Below are 27,589 nucleotides of genomic sequence, written 5' to 3' on the forward strand. Positions count from 1 at the left end.
TGCCATGTTGAACACATACACACAAAAAAAACTGATTATTGTACCAGTAAGAAAAGGGACAAGTAATGTTGAATTCTAAAAGAGCTGAGGCGAGCACTTAAATGCAATGACAAATAGAGCCAGACACTGAATTTAAAAGGGGGGGGGGGGGCTTTCTACCTTCAAAACTTCAAATTAAATATGAAATTAAAAAAATTCACTGCATTGGAAATGATTTATATAATGTAAATCAAATTGTACTATAAAGATTCTTAGAATTTAGTCTCTATATCATCCCTTTTCCAAAATCAAATATCAAGAGGAAGTTTTCCTTTCTGGAACCTAAAGAAAAGTAATGAGCAGTAATGCATTTAAACATGAGTGGCATAGCCATTAAAAAATGCATGGCACTTTGCAAGACTGCCCATGGGACCAGAAGAAAACAGCATTAAAAGCAAGATAGTGCTATAAGCATGAGTTTACTGCACTCATATCAAGGCAGCAAACAACCGATAAATTCAGATGTGATTGAAATTAACATTCCTGTTCAAGACTATTTGGAGCTTCCAGAACAAGGAAAGTAAGACAAAGAGTGGTATTTAACAGAACTTTTTAACATTTAACATTTTTTACTTCTAACTAATAAAGATCCTCCACAATTTTTCACTGCCATGCCATTTCTACAAAAAACATCTAAAAAAATCTACAGGAATTCATAAATACTACCAAAGTATATTTTTGGAAATAAAGAAAACCGAGATGTAACCTTAACTTTAAAAAAAAAAAAAAATGTCTCTTTTTTAATCAATATATTCATCTAAATCTGCTTCATGAATAATCCCATATCACAGGCACAATATGGGTATTGATGCCATGTTAAATATAATGCAAAAGAAGGAACATAATGTTTGCATACCTACCCACCCACCAATGATAGGCCAACAGCTTTGAAACAGTGACCGTCTGGATGGTGATATCCACTGAGAATAAATAACAGTAGTTGTCTCTACTAGAGAAGCATTACTTATTCGAAATAATGTAATACTTGGTATCTCGTGAAGGTAGCCACAATATGAGATACAATTAAAAACGATGCCTTCACAATACGTACGTAGTTTAATTTATGGGTAAACTATGGTGTATCTACACTGATATTATATAGTTAATTTAAACCCATATCATATTATGCCTCATGCATTGAATCTTCAAATATTGTAACAGACCGATTACTGTACTAGTGAGCCAAAAAACCCTATATCACACCAGCAACAAAAATGCTTTCTTTTAAGATCAAGAATTTAAAAATAAACTGTGTTGATAGATTTAATTATTGCAATCTTTTCAGCAGTGTACAATGTTACTTTTAATAATAAGTCTATACTACTATTTATAATTAAGGGCATACAAAATACTGGTCAACATTGTATATATACTGCCAAAATTCTCAATAAAATTAAAATTCTAATAGTTGAATAACATTAAATAACATAATCGAATTCTTATAAAACTAAAATAGGAGGAGTTAGTAAGTCACAAAATAAGGAAAATAAAAGAAGCCATCAGGAAAATGATCTTAAAATAATAGCATTTATTTATCAACATAATCACCAAAATATTTATACACTTGTCCCATTACTTTATCAAATTCTGGAAATCTACTGCACAAAAAGACACCAGTCACCATTGAAGAGAGAATGCAGAAGTTTAAAATTGATCTAATTTTAAACTTCTGCATAATCAGAAAAACTTATCAGGATTTCCACTGGTGATGAATTGTGGGTCCACCACTTTCAAACTGAATCCAAGTGTGACAATGCAATCGTGGGACCTGCTGCACTCCCCAACAAAGAAGTTCAAGGCTGTGTTATAAGCAGGGAAAGTAATAGTAATTGTTTCTTGGGACTTCCATGGCATTTTTGTGCATTTTCAAGCCGGGAGATACCATGAATACTGAAACTCAAATTCACAGTATGGGCTGTTAAGATATTCCTACATTCCTTGTCTAGATTGAGAAAATCTAGACACTTCCTGCTTTGGAATCTCCTCTGGCTTAAAATCTCTTCTAATGCGGTGAACTCTTTGACTTCCTTTCTTTGCAAACAAATTTTCTCCAGTCTACTTTTCTAACAATGAGATAATTTTTGCGATTTTAATGTTAGCTTCACTTATTTAGTTATACAGCTCCAGGTGGTTAAGACGCTGAGGCTTTTGCAAGTTCTAATGATTTAACACAGCTGTTTATTTTACGTACCAGATTACCAGACAATCCTGACCGCATACCCAATGTCTTGATCATTTTCTTACCTATAACTCAAAGTACACAGTCTAGTCAGTGGTCAAGGTACTTCAGTTCATTAGCAGAGGCATGTGATGCAAGAAAGCAAGCTTATACAGCATCAGCCAAAAAAGAAAACCATTTCACCCATCCATTTGCTCCAAATGTTTGTCTAGTTCTACCTTGAATTTATTTAAGCTGTCAACTTCTACAACGACAGATGGAAGTTTGTTCCAGCAATCAACCATCCGCTGACTAAAGGCAAATTTCTGCACATGTATTCTACAACTGTCTTTCCTCAATTTGAATTTATGTCCCCTCAGGCAATTAATCTGGGCAAGAGGAAGAATCCCATCAAACCATTCAAAGCCTTATACACCTCAATCAGATTACCTTGCAGGTGCCTAGTCTCCAGACACTGTAATTTGCAAAACTTAAGCCTTTCTTTGTAAGAGCAACCTTTTGTTCCATTCACTAATCTTGTTGCCCTTCTATGTACTCATTCCAGCAGCTCTACATCCTTCCTAAAATGAGGCCACCAGACCTGTATACAGTACTCAAGGTATGGCCTGACCATTGCCTTATACAAGGGTATAATCACCTTCTTATCCCTGCTAGAAAAATTCCTGTATTTCTTCTTTTCCATGGAAGGATTGTGGCCTTAAATCTTTTGATCCCACCCAATGTTTACTCAGATTGTGTAACTGAAATTATTCTTAGAGGGATGGAATCTTTTATTCCACCCTAAAATCTCATCCCTTACCTAAACAATTGTTTCCCAATAAATACGATAATGCTGTCTGTTTGAGATAAGAACGTTGCATATTACAATCTGTTTGCATCCAAATCTCCAGCTTCATTTTCTGCTTACATTAAAACTCACGACAATTGTAAAAAAGTTATTAAACCATCCAAACCAATCTTGATTTTTTGCAGGCTAAGAATAGAAAACTTACTTCTTGTCCAACAGTTGGGCATTTTAATTTCTTGCCAAAGTAATCTGCTTCAACTTTTGCCCATCTACCCTCACCTCTATTAAAACAGGATGGTTCTATTATATCCATAATGCTAAAAACAGGCTTCTTACCATTTTGCAGTAAACTTGGGTCACATGAAGTGAAAACGCTAGTGTTTACCTCGCTTGTTAGAATTAAATTTATATAATGGCAGCTTCCCCAAAGCAGTTGACATCAATGACCTTCATCATGCAACAATATTAGAAGTTCCATTTAATGAAAATTAAAAGCTTTTAAATTTCATTACACGATTAACTTTCATCCATATGTTAAATTAATAATAAATAATACCACAGCGACACAAATTGTAAAAGCATGACATTAAATTTCCAAGTCTCTCTCTCTGAGTTACAAACATGCGACTTGCAACAATTGTATATGCAAACAAATCTCCATAAAATAAACAGCATAATATTTATTTTTGACCTGATCAATTAAAAAAGAATAATATTAAATCATTGCTATATTATTAATTTGAAAAGGATAAAGTTACTGTGTTAATACTGAATAAGAAACTACTTATGAAATGCTATCCTAATGAAGAAAAAAAAAAAAAAAAAAAGCCAGATATGACTGATTGAGCGATTATCTTCATGTTTCCTCAACTAGAATGGTTTGTTCTATAAAATAACAATGGTTTAGCATCTGTACTAAGAATACAGTACATTGTACTATGCTTTTGTCAAAAGTCACACCAATCCTTGCAAGATACCAACTAAACCTGCATATAAACTTATACATAGCTTCATTACAGACCCACAAAGATCATTTTAAAAAAGTAAATAAACAAAGGATTAGTAGTTCAATCTCACAGTTGACCTGTAAAATATTAGTCACCACAGCAACATTGGCACTTGCGTTTTTCAAGCCTTGACTTAAATAATAGCTTGGTGGCTAACGTTTTTCTGAAATTGCAAGATTGAAAATGATGTATAGCTGGTTACAAGAGCAAACTAACATCTGATAAGTGTATAAATGTTTTTGATAATTATGTTAAATAATAAATTCCATATTCAGGTCAGTTTCCAGCTTACATCTCTCCCCACCTTAGTTTGTGACTTACTGACTTCCCTTCATGAGATACATGATCTTTTTAATCAGAAAAATAAACTAATCAAAAATAAGACTGAAAAATCACTGCAAAATGTGTTATAGCACAGCAATGGTATAGTGTTAGACATCACAGACAGATGATGAACATAGCAAAGAAATCCAAATTAGCACACTAAGAAATCTATGCATATTTACCTCTCACAAATTCACTGCCATCTGCTACTCGATTTCTTACTGAAAGAAACAGCTTTTGTTTATTTAAAGAAGCAGTAAAGCAAGACAGGACTGCAGCAAAATTATTAGTGTTAGTATACAGCAGAAACTCATTATAATGAAATAGATATAATAATTTGGAATACAATAAGCAAAATATGGAATAATTGAGATGGCTAGCCAAAATTGGCCATCTTCTTGAAATTTAAAATAACAAAAAGAATTAGAATGAATCTTTGGTATGATGAAAATACCATAACTAACCAGTTATTAAAGATTAATAATATGTTCTCCATAAAAATTTTCACTTTAATGATGACATATACGAAAATCCAAGGAAAAATATATAACTGTACCTCTAACAGCATATTAGCGTCATATGCATATGAGCTTGCATTAAAAACAATAAAAGAAAAAATATGGATGTTCTCTAGGTTTCTTAATAAAATAATAACTACACTTAGAGAGCTCTTCAGTATCATAATTGCAAGTGGCATTCTGGAAGCCAAAAGTATGGGCCAGTCAGAAAGCCATACTACCTTATAAATACAACAAAATACAGCAGCCATTATTAAAATGACATTCACTTTCTCCTTTCTGTATGGAAATTACTGTGTAATTCCATCATTGTTTTGAATTACACTTAAAATATATATAGAGGGAAAAAAATATATAAAATTTATTACAGAAGGTGCTTTCTTTAATTTAAGGGTCCACCTTCATAGAAAGTACAAACAAGAACAGACAAACATGAGCTGCTTTCAGATTCTCTTTATAATCAGCTTCTAATGTATATAAAGCATACTGAGCATAAAGCATATATAATAGGAAAATTAAAAATATTTTGTTAATTTCCAGAAAGCAGACTAGACCTAGATAACACAAGCATTTAATAAAACTACTTCATCAGAATTATTTAACCCCTTTGTTAAAAATGATTCATGATTATAAGAAATCACATTAATAGCACCATATATATAAAAATATGTATTAACAATATTATAAAACTATGAGATAAAGATAAACATACACAGATAAAGATATACACATTGTTTCTTAGTTAAGTAGGTTGATTTTTGAACAGCAGTGTAAATAGAAAATGCCTTATAATTATAAATAAGTATCATTAAATGATCTGCCATTCTGTGAAGGTCATGAAAATGATTCAGGCTTCCATCCCTTGTGAAGTATGCTGCATCTGTGTTTGTTTGTTATTTGGTTTTTAGGAGCATTAGCAACTCTGGCCATATTGCTCCGGGGATATGCGGTGGTCATTACCTAACCTTTCTGCATCCTCTGTATTTGGTGGGTCACACGCTCGAACCCCGGTCTAATCAAGAATCATGTGCTATGCACTGCTGCTGCTCCTGGCTACGGAGGCGCCTCCTGCTGCATCTGTGAACAGGGTCTTAGTATTAGCATTGGAAACATTATGCAAGGAAGCAAAGCTTATACAACACCAGCCACAAAAAAAAAAAAAAAAACCCTTCATTTCTTGATTCCCACCAATAATCTGATCGAATCTTCCTTAATGCTTAGCGTGGCACCTGACAAGTGCCTTTCAGAAATAACTCTCCAGTGTTACCCTTTAATTAATGATTAACATCTGAAATCATTTCTAACTTCTTAAATATAGAAAAACTTTTACTGAAATAGTTACTGAATTTTTTCTTAGTTTTCTTGGAGTAACTAAGGGTAAGCACTTGTCAGGTACCAAACCCTCATTTGTGTAACACTTTTTCATTTGTATGAAAACTACTGTGGTAAGAGACTTTACTATGAAAAGTTTCAGAGTCTGTGTTTGGTTAACATTCAAGATTAATTGCCTATCCACTCCTCCCACAAGTTAAATAAATATCTAATGGTCACAAAGGAATTGTTTTTGAAAGATTTTGTTATCGTTGTCATGTAGTAAAGATGTAGAAATGAAACATGATATTCATTCAAAATGGATGCAGAAATCTACAGAAATCAAGACAAGCAGGTATCAAAATTTTGCACATTATGCAAGTGCCCAAAATTTGAAATAAATTTTTTTTAAAATACGAAAATTTAAGCAAAGAACTGTATCTAATGTATACATATACTTTTTAATTTTTTATATGCCTAATTTTTTTATTTTTTTTTTATAACAGCCAAAATATACGTGAATGCTTAAAATTTTGTGTGCCCAACAGTCTTTGCAACTCGAAAATGGATCAGAATAATAGAACTGAGTTAATATTTTTTGGCTGATATATATTTTTTTAATTTTCAGAAGAATTAGCATTAGCAAAGGCACATGATGCAAGAAAGCAAGCTTATATAGCATCAGCCAAAAAAAACCCCTTATTTCACCCATCCACTTGCTTCAAATGTTTGTCAAGTTCTGCCTTGAATCTATTTAAGCTATCAACTTCTACAATGACAGATGGAAGTTTGTTCCAGCAATCAACCACCTGCTGGCTAAAGGCAAACTTCCACACATCTATCCTATAACTGTCCTTCCTCAGTTTGAATTTATGTCCTCTCAGGTGATTATTCTGAGCAAGAGGAAGAATCCCATCAGCATTGAGCATGCTCAAACCATTCAAGGCTTTATACACCTCAATCAGATCACCTTGCAGGTGCCTTGTCTCCAGACACTGTAATTTACAAAACTTTAGCCTTTCTTTGTAAGAGTAACACTTTGTTCCATTCACTAATCTTGTTGTCCTTCTCTGTACTTGTTCGAACAGCTCTACATCCTTCTTAAAATGAGGCCTCCAGACTTGTATACAGTACTCAAGGTGTGGCCTGACCATTGCCTTGTACAAGGGGATAATCACCTCCTTATTCCTGCTAGAAAAATTCCTGTATATCATTGACAAGACACCATGAGCTACTCGTGCAGACCATCTGCACTGCTCAGAAAACTTCATATCTGCCTGCACAATTACCCCAGGTCCTTTTCATTCTCTACCACTGTGAGTGTAGTACCACACAGTTGATACGTTACTCTGGGGTTACTGCATCCCATATGTAGTACTTTACATTTGTCAATGTTAAACTTCATTTGCCACCTCTCAGCCCATCTGCTCAACTTTTCTAGATCCTGTTTCAGCAGCGTACTGTCATCAGTGTCGTTAACAACCCTGCCAACCTTCATATCGTCTGCAGTTAACATTTTTGATTTGTTTTTCACACTGGAAGATAAAAAATTTTAAAAATTCATTTTTTATTTTAATTATTAATAATTATTTTCATTTTATTTTAATAAAAAAATAAAAATATCCACGTATTAAGTATTGCAATATTTTAAGAAAAGCTGAAATACTGGTATAATCCATGGGCAATCCAAAAACACCCAAAAATTTTTTCTAGAAATTAAATAATGATAATAGCAATTGTCAGGTGCTGCATCACCATTTGTATTATAAGATTTTAGCCACCACTGCCAGGTTAAATTTATTCAAACTACTCTACTCATATTCAATGTTCAGTGGAAGTTTATTCCAACTGATTATTCTTTGGCTGAAATGTGAATTTCTGTACATCTTGGAACAATCCTTTTCTAATTTAAATTTATGCCCTCTTGTTTGTTTCATCTGAGAATGAGTAGAGATGCTATCAGTATTCAGTTTACTTAACCCTTTTAAAGATTTGTACACCTCAATTTGATCACCGTGCAGATACCTAGTTTCCAGAGACTGTAATTTACAGAACCTCAGTCTTTCTTGATAAGTATATTCTTTTGTACCCACAACTAATCTTGTTGCTCTTCTCTGCATCTTTTTCAACAGATCACTTTCCTTCCTAAAATTAGGTTTCCAAACTTGTATGCAGTATTCCTGATGTAGCATAACCATTGCCATATACAGCAAGATAATAACCTCTTTGTCCCTGCTGGCAATGTTCCTGTACATCACTTGTTTACACTGCTCAGAGAATTTCACTTTGGACTGTATAATTTTCATTCCAATCACATGTTATGTTATTCTGGGATTACTGCTATCCAAATGCAGTATACAGGCAGTTCTCGCTTTACAAGTTTTTTTTTTTTTTTTTTTTTTTTCCATGTATCAACAAAATCGAAAATATGAACATTAATTGCAAAAATTGAATGTTAACATTGTAACATTCATAAATACCGCATTTCAAACCACACACATAGCTATACAATACAGCGTACTGTGCTTTAATATATTAATCCATTACCATCATACCGCGAAAATATCGTAATATGAACCCAATTAACACATTGTTTTTTTGGTAATTCATTCCACAACCTCGGAAGTTCAAATTTTCACTATATTACTCCCTAAAAGGTCGTTTTTATAGCGTAAATTGTATTAGTTACCAATTCAAATCTTTAAACGCACTACACTTTCATCGTTATCATATGTTATAAGAACCAATTTTGAACAGCTTTGTAATATTTCTCTAAAGCACATTTCTAGAAGTCACGACCATAAAATAATAAAAACAATTTGCACTTTCCGGTTTATTGGGCTTTTGCTGTTACTGTAAGCAATTATAAATGGGTAGTAAACTCGATGTTATTGCATTTGTGAAAATACCGATAGCTGGAATTGGGGGGGGGGGGGGTTTATGTTATTATGGTGAAATGTGTTTACCCTTTACTGAAATCTTCAATTGTATAAAAAACAAATAAATTTTCAGAATCTTCTCTTCATTCCTTTTTTTTTTTAAGCTTCGTAAACTTGTTACTCCACGCAAATCGTGTTAGTTGCAATTTGTGTGTTCCGTTAAAAAATGCTTATGCCTGCTATTGAAATTTATAAAGAAAAGAGAAGATTATCTTGGAAATAAATGCCTACATAAATAATTTCTCTATTTTTATAATTTGCTTGATTTTACAGGCTACGTTTTCATTTCTTTGGAAAAATCAATCATTGTTTAAACATAAACTAATTAACTAACTAATTTCATTGTTGATAACGTAACCCCTATTTTTAACATTATGTCTATGGGAAATAACTTCCTGCTTTACGAGTTTTTGCTTTATGAGCGTGCGCTAGGAACGAATTAGCTCATGAAGTCAAGAACTATCTGTACTTTGCATTTATATTTTTTATACTATATTATACTGCAAAATGATACAAAGCTTATGAAGAATCAGCAAAAAATAAAATAAATCAATTTTTAAAAAAAATTAATGTTACATCTTTCTTCCTTTCATTTTCCTCTTTCTTTCAAGTATTTATCCACTTCCTCTTTAAATTTAAAATTCCAACATCCACAGGAGTAAGTGAGAGTTTACTCCCACAGTCAATGACTCTTTGACAAAAGAAAATTTTTGGACATACAATTTATAAATCTTCTTTTAATTTACATTTATGTCCCTTGTGTATGTCATGTGACTAAGCATAAATATTTCCTCGGAATTCAGTTTACTCAAACATTTGAAGGCCTTAAACAACTTTCATCAGGTCACCCTGCAGAAACCTGGTCTTTTATCAAGTGATACATTACTCTAGGATTACTGCTGTCCAGATTCAAGATCTTAAATTTTTAGTATTACACCTTTGCCACCATTTCTTAGCCCATCCTAATAGTTTATTGACGTCTTGTTGAAGCAGCACACCTTGATTACTGTCATTTACTACACTGCCCACCCTTGTATTATCAACAAACTTAGACATTAAACTTAAAATACCTACATCATTAATGAATGTTAAAAATTGTAAGAAGCCAAGATAACAGTCTTAACAACAGTCCATGAATATCAATGACCATTTGTAACTGCTCCGTCTCTCTTACTATTAGTTCACCTTTATAGATGAACAGTGCACTGTTGAGTCAGTTTGGTGTGACATAAGCACTGCGAAAGCAAAAATAAGAGTAGGAGTGTGTTATAGGCCTAATGACTCGAATGAGTACAATGAACAATTATACAGAGAAATAGAGTGGGCTAGTAAATCGGAATGTCTTATAATGGGGGATTTTAACTTCCCAGATATTGACTGGAACTTGTGGGTTGGTCACTCACACACTATTCAGACTTTTGTGGATTTATTGGATGATTGTTTTCTGCAGCAGCATGTTCGAGAGGCAACCAGAGAAAGTAATACTCTTGATCTGGTTATCAGCAATGATCATTCGTGTATTAAGAATTTGCAGATAAAGGAACCACTAGGTGGCAGTGATCAGAGTGTACTTATGTGGGATTTACTTAAACATTTAATTACCATCAGGGGCAAAGGAAAGGGTTTTTGCTTCCGTAAAGGTGAGTACAGTGGTCTCCGACAGTTTTTAAATTCTGTACAGTGGGATAAACTGACGATGTTACCAACAGTAAATTCTAAGTGGGAAGCATTCAAGGAATTAATCGTGGATGCTACTAAAAGTTTCATACCTATTAAGAAATATTGTTCAAGGTTTAGGCCTAAATGGTTATCTAAAACTAATGAGACTCGTAACAGAGAAGAAAAATGCATGGGATGCATATAAATTATCCAGCAACTCAGAAGCCTATGGCAGATATAAGCTAGTCTGTAATCAGGTCACAAAGGAGGTTAGGCAGGCGAAGGCAGATTATGAGAAATCCTTGGCAAAAGATGCTAAGAAAAACAGCAAGGATTTCTTTACTTATATAAACTCTAAAAGGAAGGGGATGAATCTGATTGGTCCACTTGACATTGATGGTTCGACTGTTGATGATCCTGCTCAGATAGCAAACAAACTGAATTTTGCATCTACATTCACACATGAGGAATTATTAAGGTTTGAAAATGGCAGAAGGTTATCAAATTGTAGCAGGGTACTTAATGATTTTGTAATAACTGAAAGCAAAGTGGAGGAGAAATTGTTGAAGTTAAACATAAGAAAAGCACCTGAGCAAACCCTTAGCCATAATTATGAGAGCATCCTTGGACTCAGGGGAGGTTCCCACGGACTGGAGATGTGCAAATGTATCCCCAATTCACAAAAGGGGATCGAAGGGTGACACGAGTGATTACAGACCAGTTAGTTTAACTTCTGTTCCGGGTAAAATAATGGAGTCACTGGTTAAAGATGCATTGCAGGATCATCTAGACAAGACTGCAGCAATAATTCAGACACAGCATGGGTTTGTTAAGGGAAAGTCTTGTCTGACAAATTTGATAGGATATTATGATGTGGTTACAAAGGAACTGGATGCAAAAAATAATTTTGATATCATATATTTGGATTTCAGGAAAGCTTTTGACACTGTTGCGCATGGAAGACTATTATACAAATTGGAGCAGAATGGTATTAAGGGTAAGTCGCTACAATGGGTTAAGTGGGAGAAGACAGAGAGTGGTAATCAATGGGTGCTGCTCTTCGTGGACTAATGTTATTAGTGGTATCCCACAGGGTTCGGTGTTAGGTCCACTGTTATTTTGTATATTTATCAATGATATTGATGAAGGTATATCAGGCTTAATGTCGAAGTTTGCAGATGATACAAAGGTTGGCAGGGTTGTTAATGACAGTAATGGCAGTGTGCTACTGCAACAGGATCTAGATAATTTGGGCAGATGGGCTAAGAAGTGGCAACTGAAGTTTAACCTTGACAAATGCAAAGTACTGCATATGGGTAGAAGTAACCTCAGAGAAACGTACCAACTGTGTGGTACTACACTTAAGGTGGTAGAAAATGAAAAAGACCTGGGAGTAATTGTGCAGTCAGATATGAAGTTTTCTGAGTAATGCAGACAGGCTGTCAGGGCAGGTCATGGGGTTTTGTCAATGATATATAGGAATTTTGCTAGCAGGGAAAAGGAGGTGATTATCCCTCTGTATAAGGCAATGGTCAGGCCACGGCTTGAGTACTGTGTACAGGTCTGGAGGCCTCATTTTAGGACGGATGTAGATTTACTTGAGCGTGTACAGAGAAGGGCAACAAGATTGGTGAGGGGAATGAAGGGATCCTCTTACCAAGAGAGGCTTAAGTTCTGCAAATTTAGGGGGTAAATTTCTATCAGCATGGCCCACACTTGTAGGTAGAAGGAATTTGTTTTGTAGAGACGGGATACACTTAAACAAAGGTGGTGCAAAAGTTTTTGCCAGTATTATTGAGGATACCTTAAAGGTTCAGGGAAACTGCTAGTTAGGGGGGATGTGGGTAATACTGACACGCGTTTATCTGATAATATTGGTCAAAGTAACTCTTGCACATACCTCAAGAGTTCTTATCTGTTACCCCAACTGGACGTATTATCTAGATGTTCTGGGGGCACAAACGTTTCACGTGGGCGGGTAGCTAATGCGAGGGAAGAGAGCCTAAAAAACTTCAAGGGTTGTGTTATGGTTGTTAAATATACAAGAACAGTAAATCTTAATTGTTTATACAGTAACGTTAGAAGTGTCGTCAATAAAATGAGCGAATTCGAACTGCTGGTTAAAACAAGTAACGCGGACATAATAGGGCTTACAGAGACGTGGTGCCACCCGGAAATTGGGGATGATGAGTTTCAGTACGGCTTGTATAATGTATTTAGGAAGGATAGGTTAGATAGAAGGGGTGGTGGGGTAATGCTTCTTATCAGAAGCAGCCTGAGTGCGACGATAGCTTTCCCGGATTCAGACGTTTCACATGCTAGTATAGAGTCTGTATGGTGTGAGATAGTTGGAAACAAAGGTATAATGCGAGTAGGAGTAATCTACAGACCAGGTGATTGTGAAGATTATGACAAAAGCCTCTACATGCAAATGGAATGGGCAAGTAAGCGTCAATGCCTTATTATGGGTGATTTCAATCTGCCTCTAATTGATTGGAGTAAATGGGAAGGAAACTCGACATGGGGAACAAAATTTTTAAATCAACTAGATGACTGTTATTTGTATCAACATGTCAGGGAAAATACTAGAGAAAAGAGTATCCTAGACCTCATCATCACACATGAATCAGATGACATAACAGGGCTGACAGTAGAGGAACCAGTAGCAGGAAGTGATCACGGAGTTCTACGGTGGATGATGACGAGAGAGGTAGCAGAAGTAAAAGGCAAAGGAATGGGTTTTAATTTCAGAAAAGGAAATTACGATGCCTTAAGGTACTACATGGCCTCTATTAACTGGGTAGATATCGCGCAGAGAATGAATACAATTGAACTGTGGTACGCTTTTAAAACATTAATCACAGATGCCTTGAATGCGTATATACCATTAAAAAAATACTCCACGAGGAGGGTTCCAAGTTGGATGACTAGTGAAGTTGCCGCATTACTTGAGCAGAAAAAGGTGGCATGGAAAGGTTACAGAACAACAAAAAGTACTGAAGCCTATAACAGCTACAAGGTGATGTGTAATAGAGCCACAGAAAAGGTTCGACAGGCAAAGGCAGTTTATGAGAAATCACTAGCAAACAGAGCAAAGAGGGGGGATAAAGAATTCTTCACATATATAAATGCCAAGAAGAGCAGGACAAACCAGATCGGACCTTTATGTAAGGGAAAGGGGATAGTAATAAATACACCAGCTGCCGTTGCAGATGAACTCAACAGTTATTTTGCATCGATATTTACAAATGAAAAGCCTTTTGTGGCAAAGGGAAATTGTGGGAGCGAAGTTAAAAAATATGTAATTAATGATATTGAAATTTCGCAAGATTATTTAATGAAAAAACTTTCGAGCCTACAGACCAGTAAGGCTCCTGGAGTTGATGGAATATACCCTATAATCTTAAGAGAAGCGGCAAGCGAGTGCATTGAACCATTGAGGCTAATTATGCGAGCATCATTAGACTCTGGGGAGATTCCCTTGGATTGGAAAAGTGCAAATGTATCTCCCATACATAAGGGTGGCTCTAAAAGTGAAGTTGGAAATTATCGACCTGTCAGTCTGACTTCAGTAGTAGGGAAAATCATGGAGGCAGTGATCAAGGGTGGAATTCAGGATCATTTGGATCGAATTGAAATTCTCAAGGATACTCAGCATGGTTTCGTAAAGGGAAAATCATGTTTAACAAATCTGGTTCGCTATTTCGAAAGGGTCACTCACGAGCTGGATTTAGGGAATAATTTCGACATTGTTTATTTAGATTTCAGCAAAGCTTTTGACTCAGTCCCACATGAGCGGTTGCTTTATAAGCTGGAACAGGTTGGAATCACTGGGAAAATCCTTAGATGGATAGAAGGATGGCTTCAGGGCAGGAGGCAGAGGGTTGTGATAAATGGCTATTCCTCAGATTGGGTTGATGTAAGAAGTGGGGTTCCCCAAGGATCAGTATTAGGACCACTGTTGTTTTTAATTTTCATAAACGACATTGATGAAGGGATAGAGGGCGTGATGTCTAAATTTGCAGATGATGTTAAAATTGGGAGAGTAGTTAATGATCACTGTCAAGCTGAGCTTCTTCAGAGAGACCTAGATAGACTTCAGGAATGGTCAGAAAAATGGCAGCTGTGCTTTAATCCAACAAAGTGTAAGGTATTACACCTGGGAAACAGTAATCCCAAAAAAACGTATTCACTTGGTGGAGTTCAACTAAAGCCAGTACTGGAGGAAAGGGATTTGGGTGTTACGATACGGTCAGACATGAAATTCTCTGAGCATTGTAAACAGGTTGCAAGGAAGGCCCATGGTGTCCTATCAATGATCTATCGAACTTTTGCAAGTAGAGATAGGGACGTGATAATCCCATTATATAAGGCTTATGTTAGACCACACTTGGAATACTGTGTTCAAGTATGGAGACCGCACCTGAAGAAAGACATCGAGCTTCTTGAAAGGGTGCAAAGAAGGGTAACTCGCCTGGTGAGATCGGCAAAAGGGCGTCCTTATGAAGAAAGACTTCGAATATGTGGATTGCAGAGTTTGGAAACTAGACACCTTAGAGGAGATTTGATTGAGGTGTTTAAGGCTCTGAGAGGCATCAGTAAAATGAATGAGGACAAAATTTTCAAGATTATAAATGATGCTAGAACTAGGGGACATAAATTCAAGTTACGGGGGGAAATGTTTAGATTGGATTGCAGGAAGTTCTATTTTAGCCAGCGAGTTATAAATTACTGGAATAAGTTGCCTTCATGGGTGGTAGAGGCCGACAGTTTGGGGAAATTCAAAGGTCATCTGGATAGTACTTTCGGGTAAGGGAAGCACATAGGATGATAGGTTTAATTTCCTTTTTATTTATTTTTTATTTTATTAATTATTATTATTTAGTTATTTATTTTTATTTTTTTGTTTTTATCATTGTTTTGTTCGGATTTTTATTTTTTTTTATTTTATTTTATTTATTTATTTTTTTTTTTTTTGGCTGGTGCAGCATAAGCCATAGGCTTTCTTGCACCATGCGGCCGTTACTAATACTAATACTAATACTAAATTGCAGTGGCTGGAGACTAGACACCTACGCAGTGATCTGATTGAGGTGTATAAGGCCTTGAATGGGTTGAGCACGCTGAATTCTGATGGGATCCTTCCACTTGTTCAGATTACGAACCTTAGGGGCATAAATTCAAATTAAGAAAAGACAGATGTAAATTAGATGTGCGGAAATTTGCCTTTAGCCAGCGGGTGGTTAATTGCTGGAACAAACTTCCATCTGTCATTGTGGAAGTTGATAGGTTGAATAAAGACCTTCATGCAGTAATTAAATTTAAAAAATTTATTTATTTTATTATTATTATTTTTTTTTTAAATACTTATTTCACTTTGGTGCCAAAAACCTTTTCTTTAAAAAGTGCAATTTGATGGATGATGAACTGGTGAATTTGATTATATTAAAGTTAAATAATATTTAATTTAAAGCTTCTGAAAACATCATTGTCTGGCAGCCAGCAGCCTTTCAACTGCCATAAGTATACATGATACAATCTTACTAACTCATGATAGAAAGACTGCTGGATGCCAACTCCATAATTCACCAAATTTATTTCTAAAGCTATAGAAATGTACTATGAGAATATTACTTTAAGAATACACTAAGTTTTAGCACTTAATTGGATCAGACCAGCATAGGCTCTTATATCACCTTGATGATATAAGAGCAGTAAGGCTACTGCCTGAGATGGCTGCAATCCTTGTGTAATGTACATGGATGCAAATTGCATGATTGAGCCAATATGCCACCACAGAAGCTACAGTAAAACCATTAGAATGACACTGTAAATACTTCTGGCTTCTTCCATCCAGAATATAAATGGAAATTTATTTATCAAGGAAAACAATACTTATTAACATGCCAGTTATTAGCTTATGTGAGCCCAAAACAGATGGGGCTTTGATGAAAACTGTGTTTTTTTATTATTATTATTCAGTTGATCTGATGGAGATTCTTAGTAAATCCAAAGTAGACTGCAGTGAAAGAGATTCGCTGTTAAAAGCCAACTTTGATGTTTTTCAGCAGATCAAGCTGCAGTTCACTTTTTCTTTAATTGTATATAAAGATGGCTGTAAATTTAGTTTGTATAAACATTTATGGTTAAAGTTTGCCATGAGTGTTGTGATACAGTTAGTTCCTTCATTTATCAACCTCTGTGACATTCATGACATAACTCTACATTAGTCTCTCATTGGTTGTTATTATTATTAATATTACTAGATGTATGGTGCAAGGAGGCGCCTCCGTAGCCAGGTGGGAAGGAGCAGCAGTGCGTAGCACACGCTTCTTGATTAGACCAGGGTTCGAGCCCGTCACCACCAAATACGGAGGATGCGGAAAGGTCAAGGAATGACCACCGCATATCCTGGAGCAATATGGCCTTAGTTGCTAATGCTCCTAAAAACCAAACAACAACAATATGGTGCAAGGAAGCCTGAGGCTTATGCTGCATCAGCCAAAAAAAAAATTCCCAAGTTACCCTGAGAGAGAGAGAGATAAAAGGGAATCAACAAGAAAGAGAAGAATGATGATATCCAGCTCAGGACCATAGGTGTGCCAAGCCCATACTCACCAGATGTGGGCCCCTGTTGCTGGCACAGAAGGTGGCCTTTAATAATTTGTTGACAAGGCTAGGTAGTGTTTTGGCTCATGGTTAGAGTGTTATTCTTTACATTTATTTACTACTGTTAAACCTTAATTATCATTTTCTAGCTGATCTGTTGAGTTTATCTACGTCTTTGATAAACTTAGGCACACTCAGACATCAAACCGAAACACTTATGTCAATATCATCAGTAAATATTAAAAACAGTAACAGACCCAATACCAATCCCTGCGAAACCTACTCATTACATTAGTCCACGAAGAACATCAGTCATTCATAACCACTCTGTCTTCTACCACTTATCCATCCCTTTATCCATAGCAGTAACTTTCCCCTAATGCCACATTGCTCCAATTTATACAACAGTTGTACATGAGGTACAGTACCAAAGTGTTTACAAAATCTAAGTATATATGTCAAATTTAATCTTTGCATCCAGCTCCTTTGTAACAACATCACAGTAGCTAATTAGATTAGTGAGGCATGATTTCCCTTTAACAAATCCATGCTTTATGACTCCACTCTTATCAAGATGATCTTTCACTACTTCCTTAACTATTGATTTCATTATTTTCCCTAACATAGAGGTTAAACTTAAGTTTGTAGTTAACCACCATCCTTTGAACTACCATTGTGAACAGGACATATATTTACACATCTCCAATCTGTAGGTATTCTTTTCCTGAATCTAAGGATGCTTTCATTAAGCTAAAGGTTTAATTAACTCTTTTGCAGCTTCTTCGAATGGATTCCACTAGTCCTGGGTGCTCTGTTTACTTTCAGCTGCAGTAATTTACTTCAACCGTACTTTCTGTTATTATAAAATCACTAAATTCCCAAATCAGTATTAGAGAGACTTCTGCTAACCCCAACTCGAAAAATTCCTTCATGTGCAAATGAAGATGGAAAATATTTATTCGTTTTATCAACAATCTCTACAGAAAGAATCTGGCTGGTATACTACTGTTGAAACAAAAAGATTTTTCAATTGACATTTCTCTTGCTGTCAGTCAAGACAATAAAGGACATAATATTCAAAACTTCCAAATAAGAGAGGTGATAAAAAAATATCTAAAATGCTGCAGAGGATGTTTATTTTCAAAAATAATTAAGGGTATAAATTTTTAATATCAGAAAAAATGAGTATTTTACAGTAATGTGTTCATAATAGTGATAATAAAAGGGGGGGCATCAAAAAGTGAACAATTTAAATAATTTCTTGCTGATTTTTAAGCTTATAAATGTTTTATAACATTACAAATTTTTGACTGCCAATATCTAAAATTCTGTTTACTTAGATACCCATTCAAATTAAAGTGGGCCTTGTCACTCATGATTAAATGACTGATTAAATCTGGATCATCATTCATCTTTTGTAGGAATAGACTGCAGAAATTAAAATGTGCATTCAAATAATGAACAAGTACTTGTTGAACTGTTGTTATTGTATACAAATGGAATTTTAAATCAATACACAATATACGACACACACTTTGTTCCAATATGTTCAATTCTCTTGATTGACAACTATCAAAAGTTCAAGGACTGCATTGTTTTCTGGAGTATGCACTACATGCACCCAACATGGACATTTCACATATGTTACAGACACTACTGTTCTTAATTTGTAAATCCAACACGTTATGGTCCTTCAACTTGGAACACTACCACTTCTTCCAACAATGAATTGGCATCTAAATTCACATTTAATACAGCAGTCACCTGATTTAAAAAATGTTTTGACAGCAAAAGCACAATGTTTATTTAATCATTGCTCCTTTTTTACTGAATACTTTAGTGTATTCAATGCAGAACACAAACTGCAGTGCCCTTGTGTAACCACTATGAAATGGCACTGATTTTAAAATAGGTAAATATTTGATTGGGTGTATGCCAGCATATTTTCCTGTGCATGTCACTTGAGGCATGCATGCCTCAAGGGATATGCATAGGTTTACTATCACTGGTTTGTACTATTAAAAAAAAAGTATTTTTAACTTTTAACTTGAAGACAAATTTGTTTTATTGTCTACAACCACATCTTTCAGTGCAACTGTAAGTGTTAGTATACTTGTGAACAAAATTATAATTGTAAGTATAATTGTGCACTAAATTATGCAGTAACAACATTCTCATTAGAATCTTTCAAGTATTATATTATTACTTTATAATAATATCAATAAAGACTATTTATTAACTTCAGTCTATTTTTTTTAACCCCACATGAAAATTTTTACATTTCTGCGTACATGCTTAACTACTTTTACATTTCTGCATACATGCTTAACTACTTTTACATTTCTGTATACATGCTTAACTACTTTTACATTTCTGTATACATGCTTAACTAGTTACTTAATTTATGCTTATTTTCAGCATGGCCAGGAAAGGTTCACCACTGATGATCTGTTATCTAAAGAATTAATTAATTAGCTCAGAAATTTCTGCAAGAGACTTTAAATGTAATCAGCAAACTACTATAGAATCAAAATTCAATCTTCCTCCACTGCATAGGGTCAAGATCAAGCACTATTATGTTAAACTAGATTCTGGACTAACTGTATCAGCAATCAAATAACAGGTAAACAAAATTTTGCATAAGCCACAAATAAGTACAATGAGCTCCGCAGAGCTTGAAAACAGAGAGATAACCACTGAACATGTCAGAGAATAAACACAGCCAAGCTGCCACCAGACCAATAAATGGTATTTCCCAAAAGCTACGATACTGTGAGAAAAGACAATAACGGTTTATAGACCAGGTTTTAATAATAAAAATAATGGAGTCACTGGTTAAAGAAGCACTGGAGGATCATCCAGACAACCCTGCAGTAATAATTCAGACACAGCACAGGTTTGTTAAGGGGATATGTCAATATCATAAGTCTTGTCTGACCAATTTGATTGGTCAGACAAGACATGGATATCACATACTTGGATTTCAGGAAAGCTTTTGATACTTTTGCACATGAAAGACTACTGTACAAATTGGAGCAGTATGGCATCAATGGAAAGTTGCTACAATGAATAAAAGGGTGGTTGAGCAGAAGAAGACAAAGCGATAATCAATGGATACTGCTCTTTGTAGACTAGTGTTATTAGTGGAGTCCCCCCAGGGTTTTGGTGTTAGGCCCATTGTTGTTTTGTATATTTATCAATGATATTGATGATGGTATATCAGGCTTAATGTCCAAGTTTGCAAATGATACAAAGGTTGGCAGGTTTGTTAATGACAGTATGAAAAGTTGGACAGATGGGCTGAGAAGAGGCAACTGGAGTTTAACATTGACAACTGCAAAGTACTTCGTATGGGTAGAAGTAACCCCAGAGAAATGTACCAACTGTGTGGTACCACACTCAGGGTAGTAGAGAATGAAAAAGACCTGGGGGTAATTGTGCGGTCAGATATGAATTTTTCTGAACAATGCAGACAGGCTGCCAGAGCAGGTCATGGAGTCTTGTCAATGATATACAGGAATTTTGCTAGTAGGGATAAGGAGATGATTATTCCTTTGTATAAGACATTCCTTGAGTACTGTGTATAGGTTTGGAGGCCTCATTTTAGGAAGGATGTAGAATTGCTAGAATGAGTAGAGAGAAGGGTAACAAGATTTATATCATGCTATGATATGCATGATATGCATATCATGCTATGTTACTATCAGGGCTATGTCAAGACTTTTAAGCACCTGGATGCAAACTAGAAAATGCTATCCCTTTACAAACAAAAAAGAGTTCAGTTTTCATTTTGCTGTCATTGAGAGCTAGTGTCTGGATGTGGTTGCCTCCAGGTTTCCATGATTGTGGTGACTATAATTATAATGATCTACAATTCACAAACTTTCACTCTTATAAACAAAATTTTTGACACCACAAATTTCATTTTAAATAATATAAATTAAAAGACTGTTGTATTTTTAATACTTTTATATTCCAGTAAAGGTGTGAAAAAGTAAACTTTTCAACATCTTTAAAAATTTTCACTATAGCAGAATCCTATACATAACTTTTATAAGCTCTTCATAAAACTTCTTTTAAAACAAAAGTTTACACATTCTGATACTTATGCAATTATCTATGTCAAGTTTTTAAAATATGCCAAACAAACCCATTCAAATAAAATATGCAGCATATATTCACTCAGAACTGCATAACATATACTATGTGATATGTTACTTTTTTTTTTTTTTTTTCTGGGTAGTTGTTGGCGCATAGGCTTCTGTGGCCATAATGCACCTCCCAAGGTTTTTGCAGTACTTTGATCCAAGCCCGAGGTGGGATTCGAACCCGCGACCTTTGGGTTGCAAGGCAGGCACTTTACCCACCCGGCTAGCCCGGTTGGCTTTGTGATATGTTACAACATGCACTCTTTTTCAAAATCCTTAAATAGGTTGCACTCTTTTTTTTTGTCCTTAAGTGCTCCAGTATATATCACTATGGAAACTATAAGCTTTAAAAGTTTGTTATGTTTTTCAAAGTTCTTTCAAAACAGTATCAACAAATTATGTCTATATAATTTCTGTGTGAGAACAGATCTCTTAAAGAGACATGCCACCATCTATCAACTCTGTTTACAAGTAATAGTAACTATTTTTATATTTATGATAGTATCAAAAATCAGAATGGGGGGGGGGGATGCTATGTTATGTTATTTGGTTTTTAGGAGCATTAGCAACTAAGGCCATATTGCTCCGGGATATGCGGTGGTCATTCCCTGACCTTTCCGCAACCTCCGTATTTGGTGGTGACGGGCTCGAACCCCGGTCTAATCAAGAAGCGTGTGCTACGCACTGCTGCTCCTTCCCACCTGGCTACGGAGGCGCCTGGGGGGAGGGATGCACCCTTTCAACAAAATTCAAGATGACATGAGTGAAAGTAAGCTAAAACTGAAGAAATTCTCTGGAATTTTGTTCCAGAAGTTAATGAAACTGAAGCAAATAATACATATATAAGCAAAGAAGATATTAATGAAAAGAAGAAGAAAAGAATAAGTAATTGTGGTTTTTTTTGGTTTTTTTTAGAATAATTCTGCTCTAATATCCAATTATAAAGTCAAAGTAGAAAAAATTTAACATTTAAAAGAATTTATGTACAAAATTTTTTGATTTTTAAAAACTACCAAATTATTTAAAAATATTCAATCCCAGTTGAATGAATACTGTCCAGAAACCAACTGGCAAAGGAGCTAACAAAATAAATTTTGTTAATATACAAATTTTTAATATACAATGAAACTACGTTTACTTTACTCCAGATCCCAAATATTGTAAAAAATTTTTCATAATAATAAAAATTTCTTTTTCTATAATTTAATACAGAATTCTACACTAGATATGTTACCTTGTGCGCCAAGCATCGTTGCTTTCACTGTTGAGAGAATACGCAGTTGAGTGCCAATAGTTGGAATACGTTCACACACTTGGAGAATGTTCTGAAAATAATATTACTTATCATAAATATTTCAAGTAGATGTTCATATTACAAATTTAATATAACCAACATGATCTGTTATTATTTAACATTTCATGGTAATAATAACAGAGAAAATATGTTCTTTTCACATTATTATATATATTTTTAATCAAGTAGATTCAGTATTAATAGAAAGATAACCTTTCTATCTCCATTTTTACTGAGTTTCACTATTAAATTTGTAGAATACTGATAATAAAATAGAAAACATGCTATAATACACAAAATGCAGGGCCATCTAGACAGGAGTGCAGTTATACTCCTGGAACATCATGGGTTTGGTAAGAGGCAATCTTGTCTGACCACTTTTATTGGATACTATGGTGCAGTAACAAAGGAAATGTATGCAAAATATAATTTTGATATCACATATTTGGATTTCAAGAAAGCTTTTAACACAGTTACACATAAAAGAACTCTGTACAAATTGGTGCAGTTTGGCATTAAGAGTATGGATAAAGGTGTGGAATAAATGGATAAAGGTTACTGCTATAGATAAAGGTATTGAGTGGAAAAAGACAGAAAGTGATTATCAATGGGCACTACTCTTTGTGGACTAATGTTATTGGTGGAGTCCCACAGGGTTCAGTGCTGGGCTAATTGCTGTTTTCTATATTTATTAATGATACTTGATGGAGGTATATCAGGGTTAGTGTCCTAAGTTTGCAAATAATACAAATATTGGCAAGGTGATTACTAACATAATCAAGGTATGTTACTACAACAAGATCTATAAAAATTAAGCAAATGGGCTGAGAAATGGCAACTGAATTTTAACATTGACAAATGCAAGGTACTGCATGTGGATAGCAGTAATCCCAGATTAATGTAACAACTGTGTGAAACCACACTCAGGGCAGTATAAAATGAAAAAGACCTTGGGGGGGGGTTAATTGTACACTCAGATATGAATTTCTCTGAGCTGTGCAGATGGACTGCCAGGACAGCTCATGGGGTTTTGTCAATGATATACAGCAATTTTGGTAGTAGGGATAAGGAGGTTATTATACCATGGTATAAAGCAGTGAGTACTACATACACATTTTATGAAGGATATGGATCTGATGGAACAGATGCAAAAAAGGGCAACAAAATTGGTGAGGGAGAAACAAAAGGGTGCTCTTACTAACAAAGCCTTCGGTTCTGAAAATTGCAGCATCTGGAGACTGGGCACCTGTGAAGTGATCACTGAAGTGTTTAAGCATTTGAATAGACTGAGCAAGCTCAATGCTGATGACATTCTTCCTCTTGCATGAACTACACATATGAGGGGGCATAATTGAAACTGAGAAATCATAACTGGAGGACAGATGTATCAAAGTTTGTCTTTAGCTAGTGAGTGACTGATTGTTGGAACAAACTTCCATCTGTTGTTGTGGAAGTGGGTAGTTAGAATAAATTCAAGGAAGAATTAGTCAAACTATTGCTGTGGATGGACAGGTGATGGGGTTTTGTTTTGGTTTTTTTTTTTTTTTTTTTTGCTGATGCTATATAACCTTGCTTTCTTGTATGATTTGCCACTACTAAATGATATGCTATTAATACTAAATGATAAACTGCCAAGGAGGTAGAGACATCAAAACAATCAAATGAGAACAAATAACAGCTTAACTCGCCCCTGGTGAAATAAAATCCCCCCCCCCCCGTAAAAAATAGTCATTTTTATTTTATAAAACACGAATTCAATAAATTTATGTCAAATAAACAACACAAAAAATCACATCAACTAAGTGTGGTACTTGTTAGGTGGTAGACGGCGAAAATAAATCACTAAAATTCAAGACACAAAAATTTCAAAATAATTAAATGGGCAATATTTCTGGCTGCACAAATTGTAACTAAAAGCCACTATTTCAAGTGTCTGCATTTTCGTTTTATGGTTCCCTTTATTTTCACACAAACCATCTCTTGATAGTGTTTCATACAAACGGTTTACTTGTGACTAATTCTTTGTTTGTATATCACAAACAAGATTGCAGGCTGCGAATAGCTTCACCTGAATTGGTTCCTGACAGGTGCTATTATAATTGTAATTATAAAGTGTCCTGCGGCTTTCTGAGGAGTCTGCAGCCACTAATTCAATCGTCAGCAGTTTTAATTTATGGTTTTCACATTCCTTTTTTTTTTTTTTTTTTTTTTTTTCCCACAGAAAGAGTCTACCTGTGGCTAATTCTTCCTTTGTATACCTCAGACTAAACAGTTTGGCCACAGCCTATAAACATTTCATAACAATACATTTCATAAACTTTTTTATTATATATGCATCTGTACTGTAATATCGCAGGATTGCATGAATATAAGCCGAGGGCCTGAATGAGTTATTGGAAAAAGTAATAAATGATTGATACATATGCAAAGAAGAATAACATTATTAAAATACAGTACCTGCATGTTTGATTATAATTTGTATAATTTTTTTTTTTTGCAAATTTTAATAAGTGATTTTCATATTAAACTGTGATTACTGTCAGTAATGTGGTTTTTGTGAACTGACTATTAGTATTTAGATGTTAAATAATAAATATTTCCTTTTGTTTCCTATTTTGTTCTCTCATATTCTTTTATTATAACAATTCATAAATATGCATAAATATAAATATACAGATTTGTTTGTAACATGTACATATGTTGTAAATATTAAATAATAATTTTAAAAATACTACACGTATTTCCGTTTGAGTACAATTTAATTGACAATGAAATTTAATAAGATTAATAAATTTTAGTGATTACTCGATAACACTATAGTATCCTAAGCTAACAGATTTCTAATACAGTGCTATGTGTTTCGCTATCTAGTTTTACGTTAAACCTTATGCTATCTAGTTTGGTATATGCTTTGTCCTTATAACAATGACAGAAAGTTACGAACGGTAAATCTATGGACACTAAGTATTAACTTTCAAATTTGCTATTTAAATTCAAAATAAACCAAGGAGCTTAACTATGACTATAAGCTACTTATAGAAAATAATTTAATATAACAGTTAAGTCAATAAAACAGCTAAATATAATTAAAAACTTAGCATTCAACCCAATCCATGTGTTGGACAAAAATCTTGTCCAACACATGGATTGGATACCCTTACCAACAATAAGTAATAACCTACAAAATCTCTATCTAAATTCAAAATAAACTAGGTATCATAACTAGGAATATAAAGCTACGTCTAAAAAATAAATTAATATGCCAATTTAAGTCAATAAAACAGCAAAAATTTAAGAAAAACTTCTCTATTAACTGGAGCCGTAAAAACTTCACCCGCACAGAGCTACTCTCGTTCCCAAGCTGGCAAATGAGAAGTATTCATTGTGATGCAATGGCTTGCTAATATTAGAGAATGATGAAATTATGACACACAATTTCATTGAAATAATAAACTTTAAGAGGGTAACGCAATTTTTGTGGATGTTACTATAATATATAGACATAATATACTGACACCTCATGGCTTGAGCTGACTTGGTGATCAATCCAAAACACACAAATCCTAGTTTGAAGATTTGCAAATCCAGTCAGCCTATTACAGTTGAAAAGCATCACCCAGAAGCCAAATCATAAATGCTTAACTGCTTTGCTGCTGGGGAGATAAAAATATCCCACATGTAAAAATACAACCATGTATGCTATATCACCTGGTCTTATACACAAAAAATTATACATACTGAACTTAAAATATACATACTGTTCTCATTCGTTTATCCGTACACATTCGAGCAAGTTCTTTAGCAAGTCTTGTAACCTCTTCTGAAGCTTCTGCTATGTCTTTTGCACATGCAATTAGGTCTTTCTTAGAACCGCCTTCACCCCTAAAAAATATAATTAATTAATAACTGTTTTCTTATCATTTCAATGAAGTGCAAGCAACTTCTGCTGACATTCAGGCACAATGTTAAATTATAATAACATTGAGTAGGCATTATTAGTGGTGCATTGCTGGAACAGAGAGAGAGAGAGGAATTTTACCAAGACCCAACAGGAGGGAGTGTTTAGGATGAGTCATGTCAATCAATACAACCCTGGAGAAATTGTTCAAGAGATAAAATTTTTCTCAGTATGACCAGCCAGTGCTTATTAAGAATGAACTGTTTTTATAGAAATGGGATACACTTGAATGGAATATGTGCAAGGCTGATGCTATCAAGGCAGCATTGGTCGTAAAACTGTTAGTTTGGGGGGGGGGGGGTGAGCAACGGGCTTCAAGCCCTTGACTGCTAAATACAGTGTTGTTTCTTGTATTCTTTCTATCTTGTGAACTCCTCTGACCATGTGGTCGTCCCAGAGTATAAATAGAAAATTTATTTTATATTCAGACTAATACTTTAATAACAGTCATAAAAGATGTACAATTGATCCTTGAATTGTTTCTATTGTGACATGCAGTAGTCTGAAAAGCAAGATGAGGAGGAGCAGTACAAGGGCCGCTGGGAATCCACATGGACTAGCAACTACATGAGCTCGGTAAAAGTTACTAAAAACACAAGGACACAAACAGGCAGGCATACATTTACTCACTTATTTACTAATACTTGGAGTATAGCAAATAAATTTGATAAATTTCAAGTACTGGTTAGTTATACTGTTACACTTGCAGTATCAGCATCAAATGCTGATGCTATAAATATAACATAAACATGATGATTCTCATATTGGAGATACAGAATTTGAATATGCACATGCACAACCCCTGGTTACACTTTTT

The 27,589-nt window shown here is 34.7% G+C and overlaps 1 protein-coding gene across 5 annotated transcripts in view; it reads right to left on the reverse strand.

Moving 5' to 3' along the window:
* Positions 1–27,589, reverse strand: part of Vinc (vinculin) — a 336,038-nt gene that overhangs the window by 10,678 nt on the left and 297,771 nt on the right. For 2 of the 5 annotated variants that reach the window (XM_090383807.1, XM_090383805.1), the window contains 4 exons: positions 26,573–26,696; positions 22,755–22,845; positions 22,585–22,599; positions 4,519–4,542 (listed from right to left, as the gene is read on the reverse strand). In XM_090383807.1, the coding sequence (XP_090239933.1) occupies positions 4,519–4,542; positions 22,585–22,599; positions 22,755–22,845; positions 26,573–26,696 (254 nt within the window). Of the gene's footprint in view, positions 1–4,518; positions 4,558–22,584; positions 22,600–22,754; positions 22,846–26,572; positions 26,697–27,589 lie in introns of all 5 variants that reach the window. The other 3 variants (XM_090383806.1, XM_090383803.1, XM_090383804.1) reach the window with 2 other exon arrangements.

This window comes from Mastigoproctus giganteus, chromosome 10, assembly GCF_048544385.1.
Source record: "Mastigoproctus giganteus isolate SK-2022 chromosome 10, ASM4854438v1, whole genome shotgun sequence".
NCBI classification, from domain to species: domain Eukaryota; kingdom Metazoa; phylum Arthropoda; class Arachnida; order Uropygi; family Thelyphonidae; genus Mastigoproctus; species Mastigoproctus giganteus.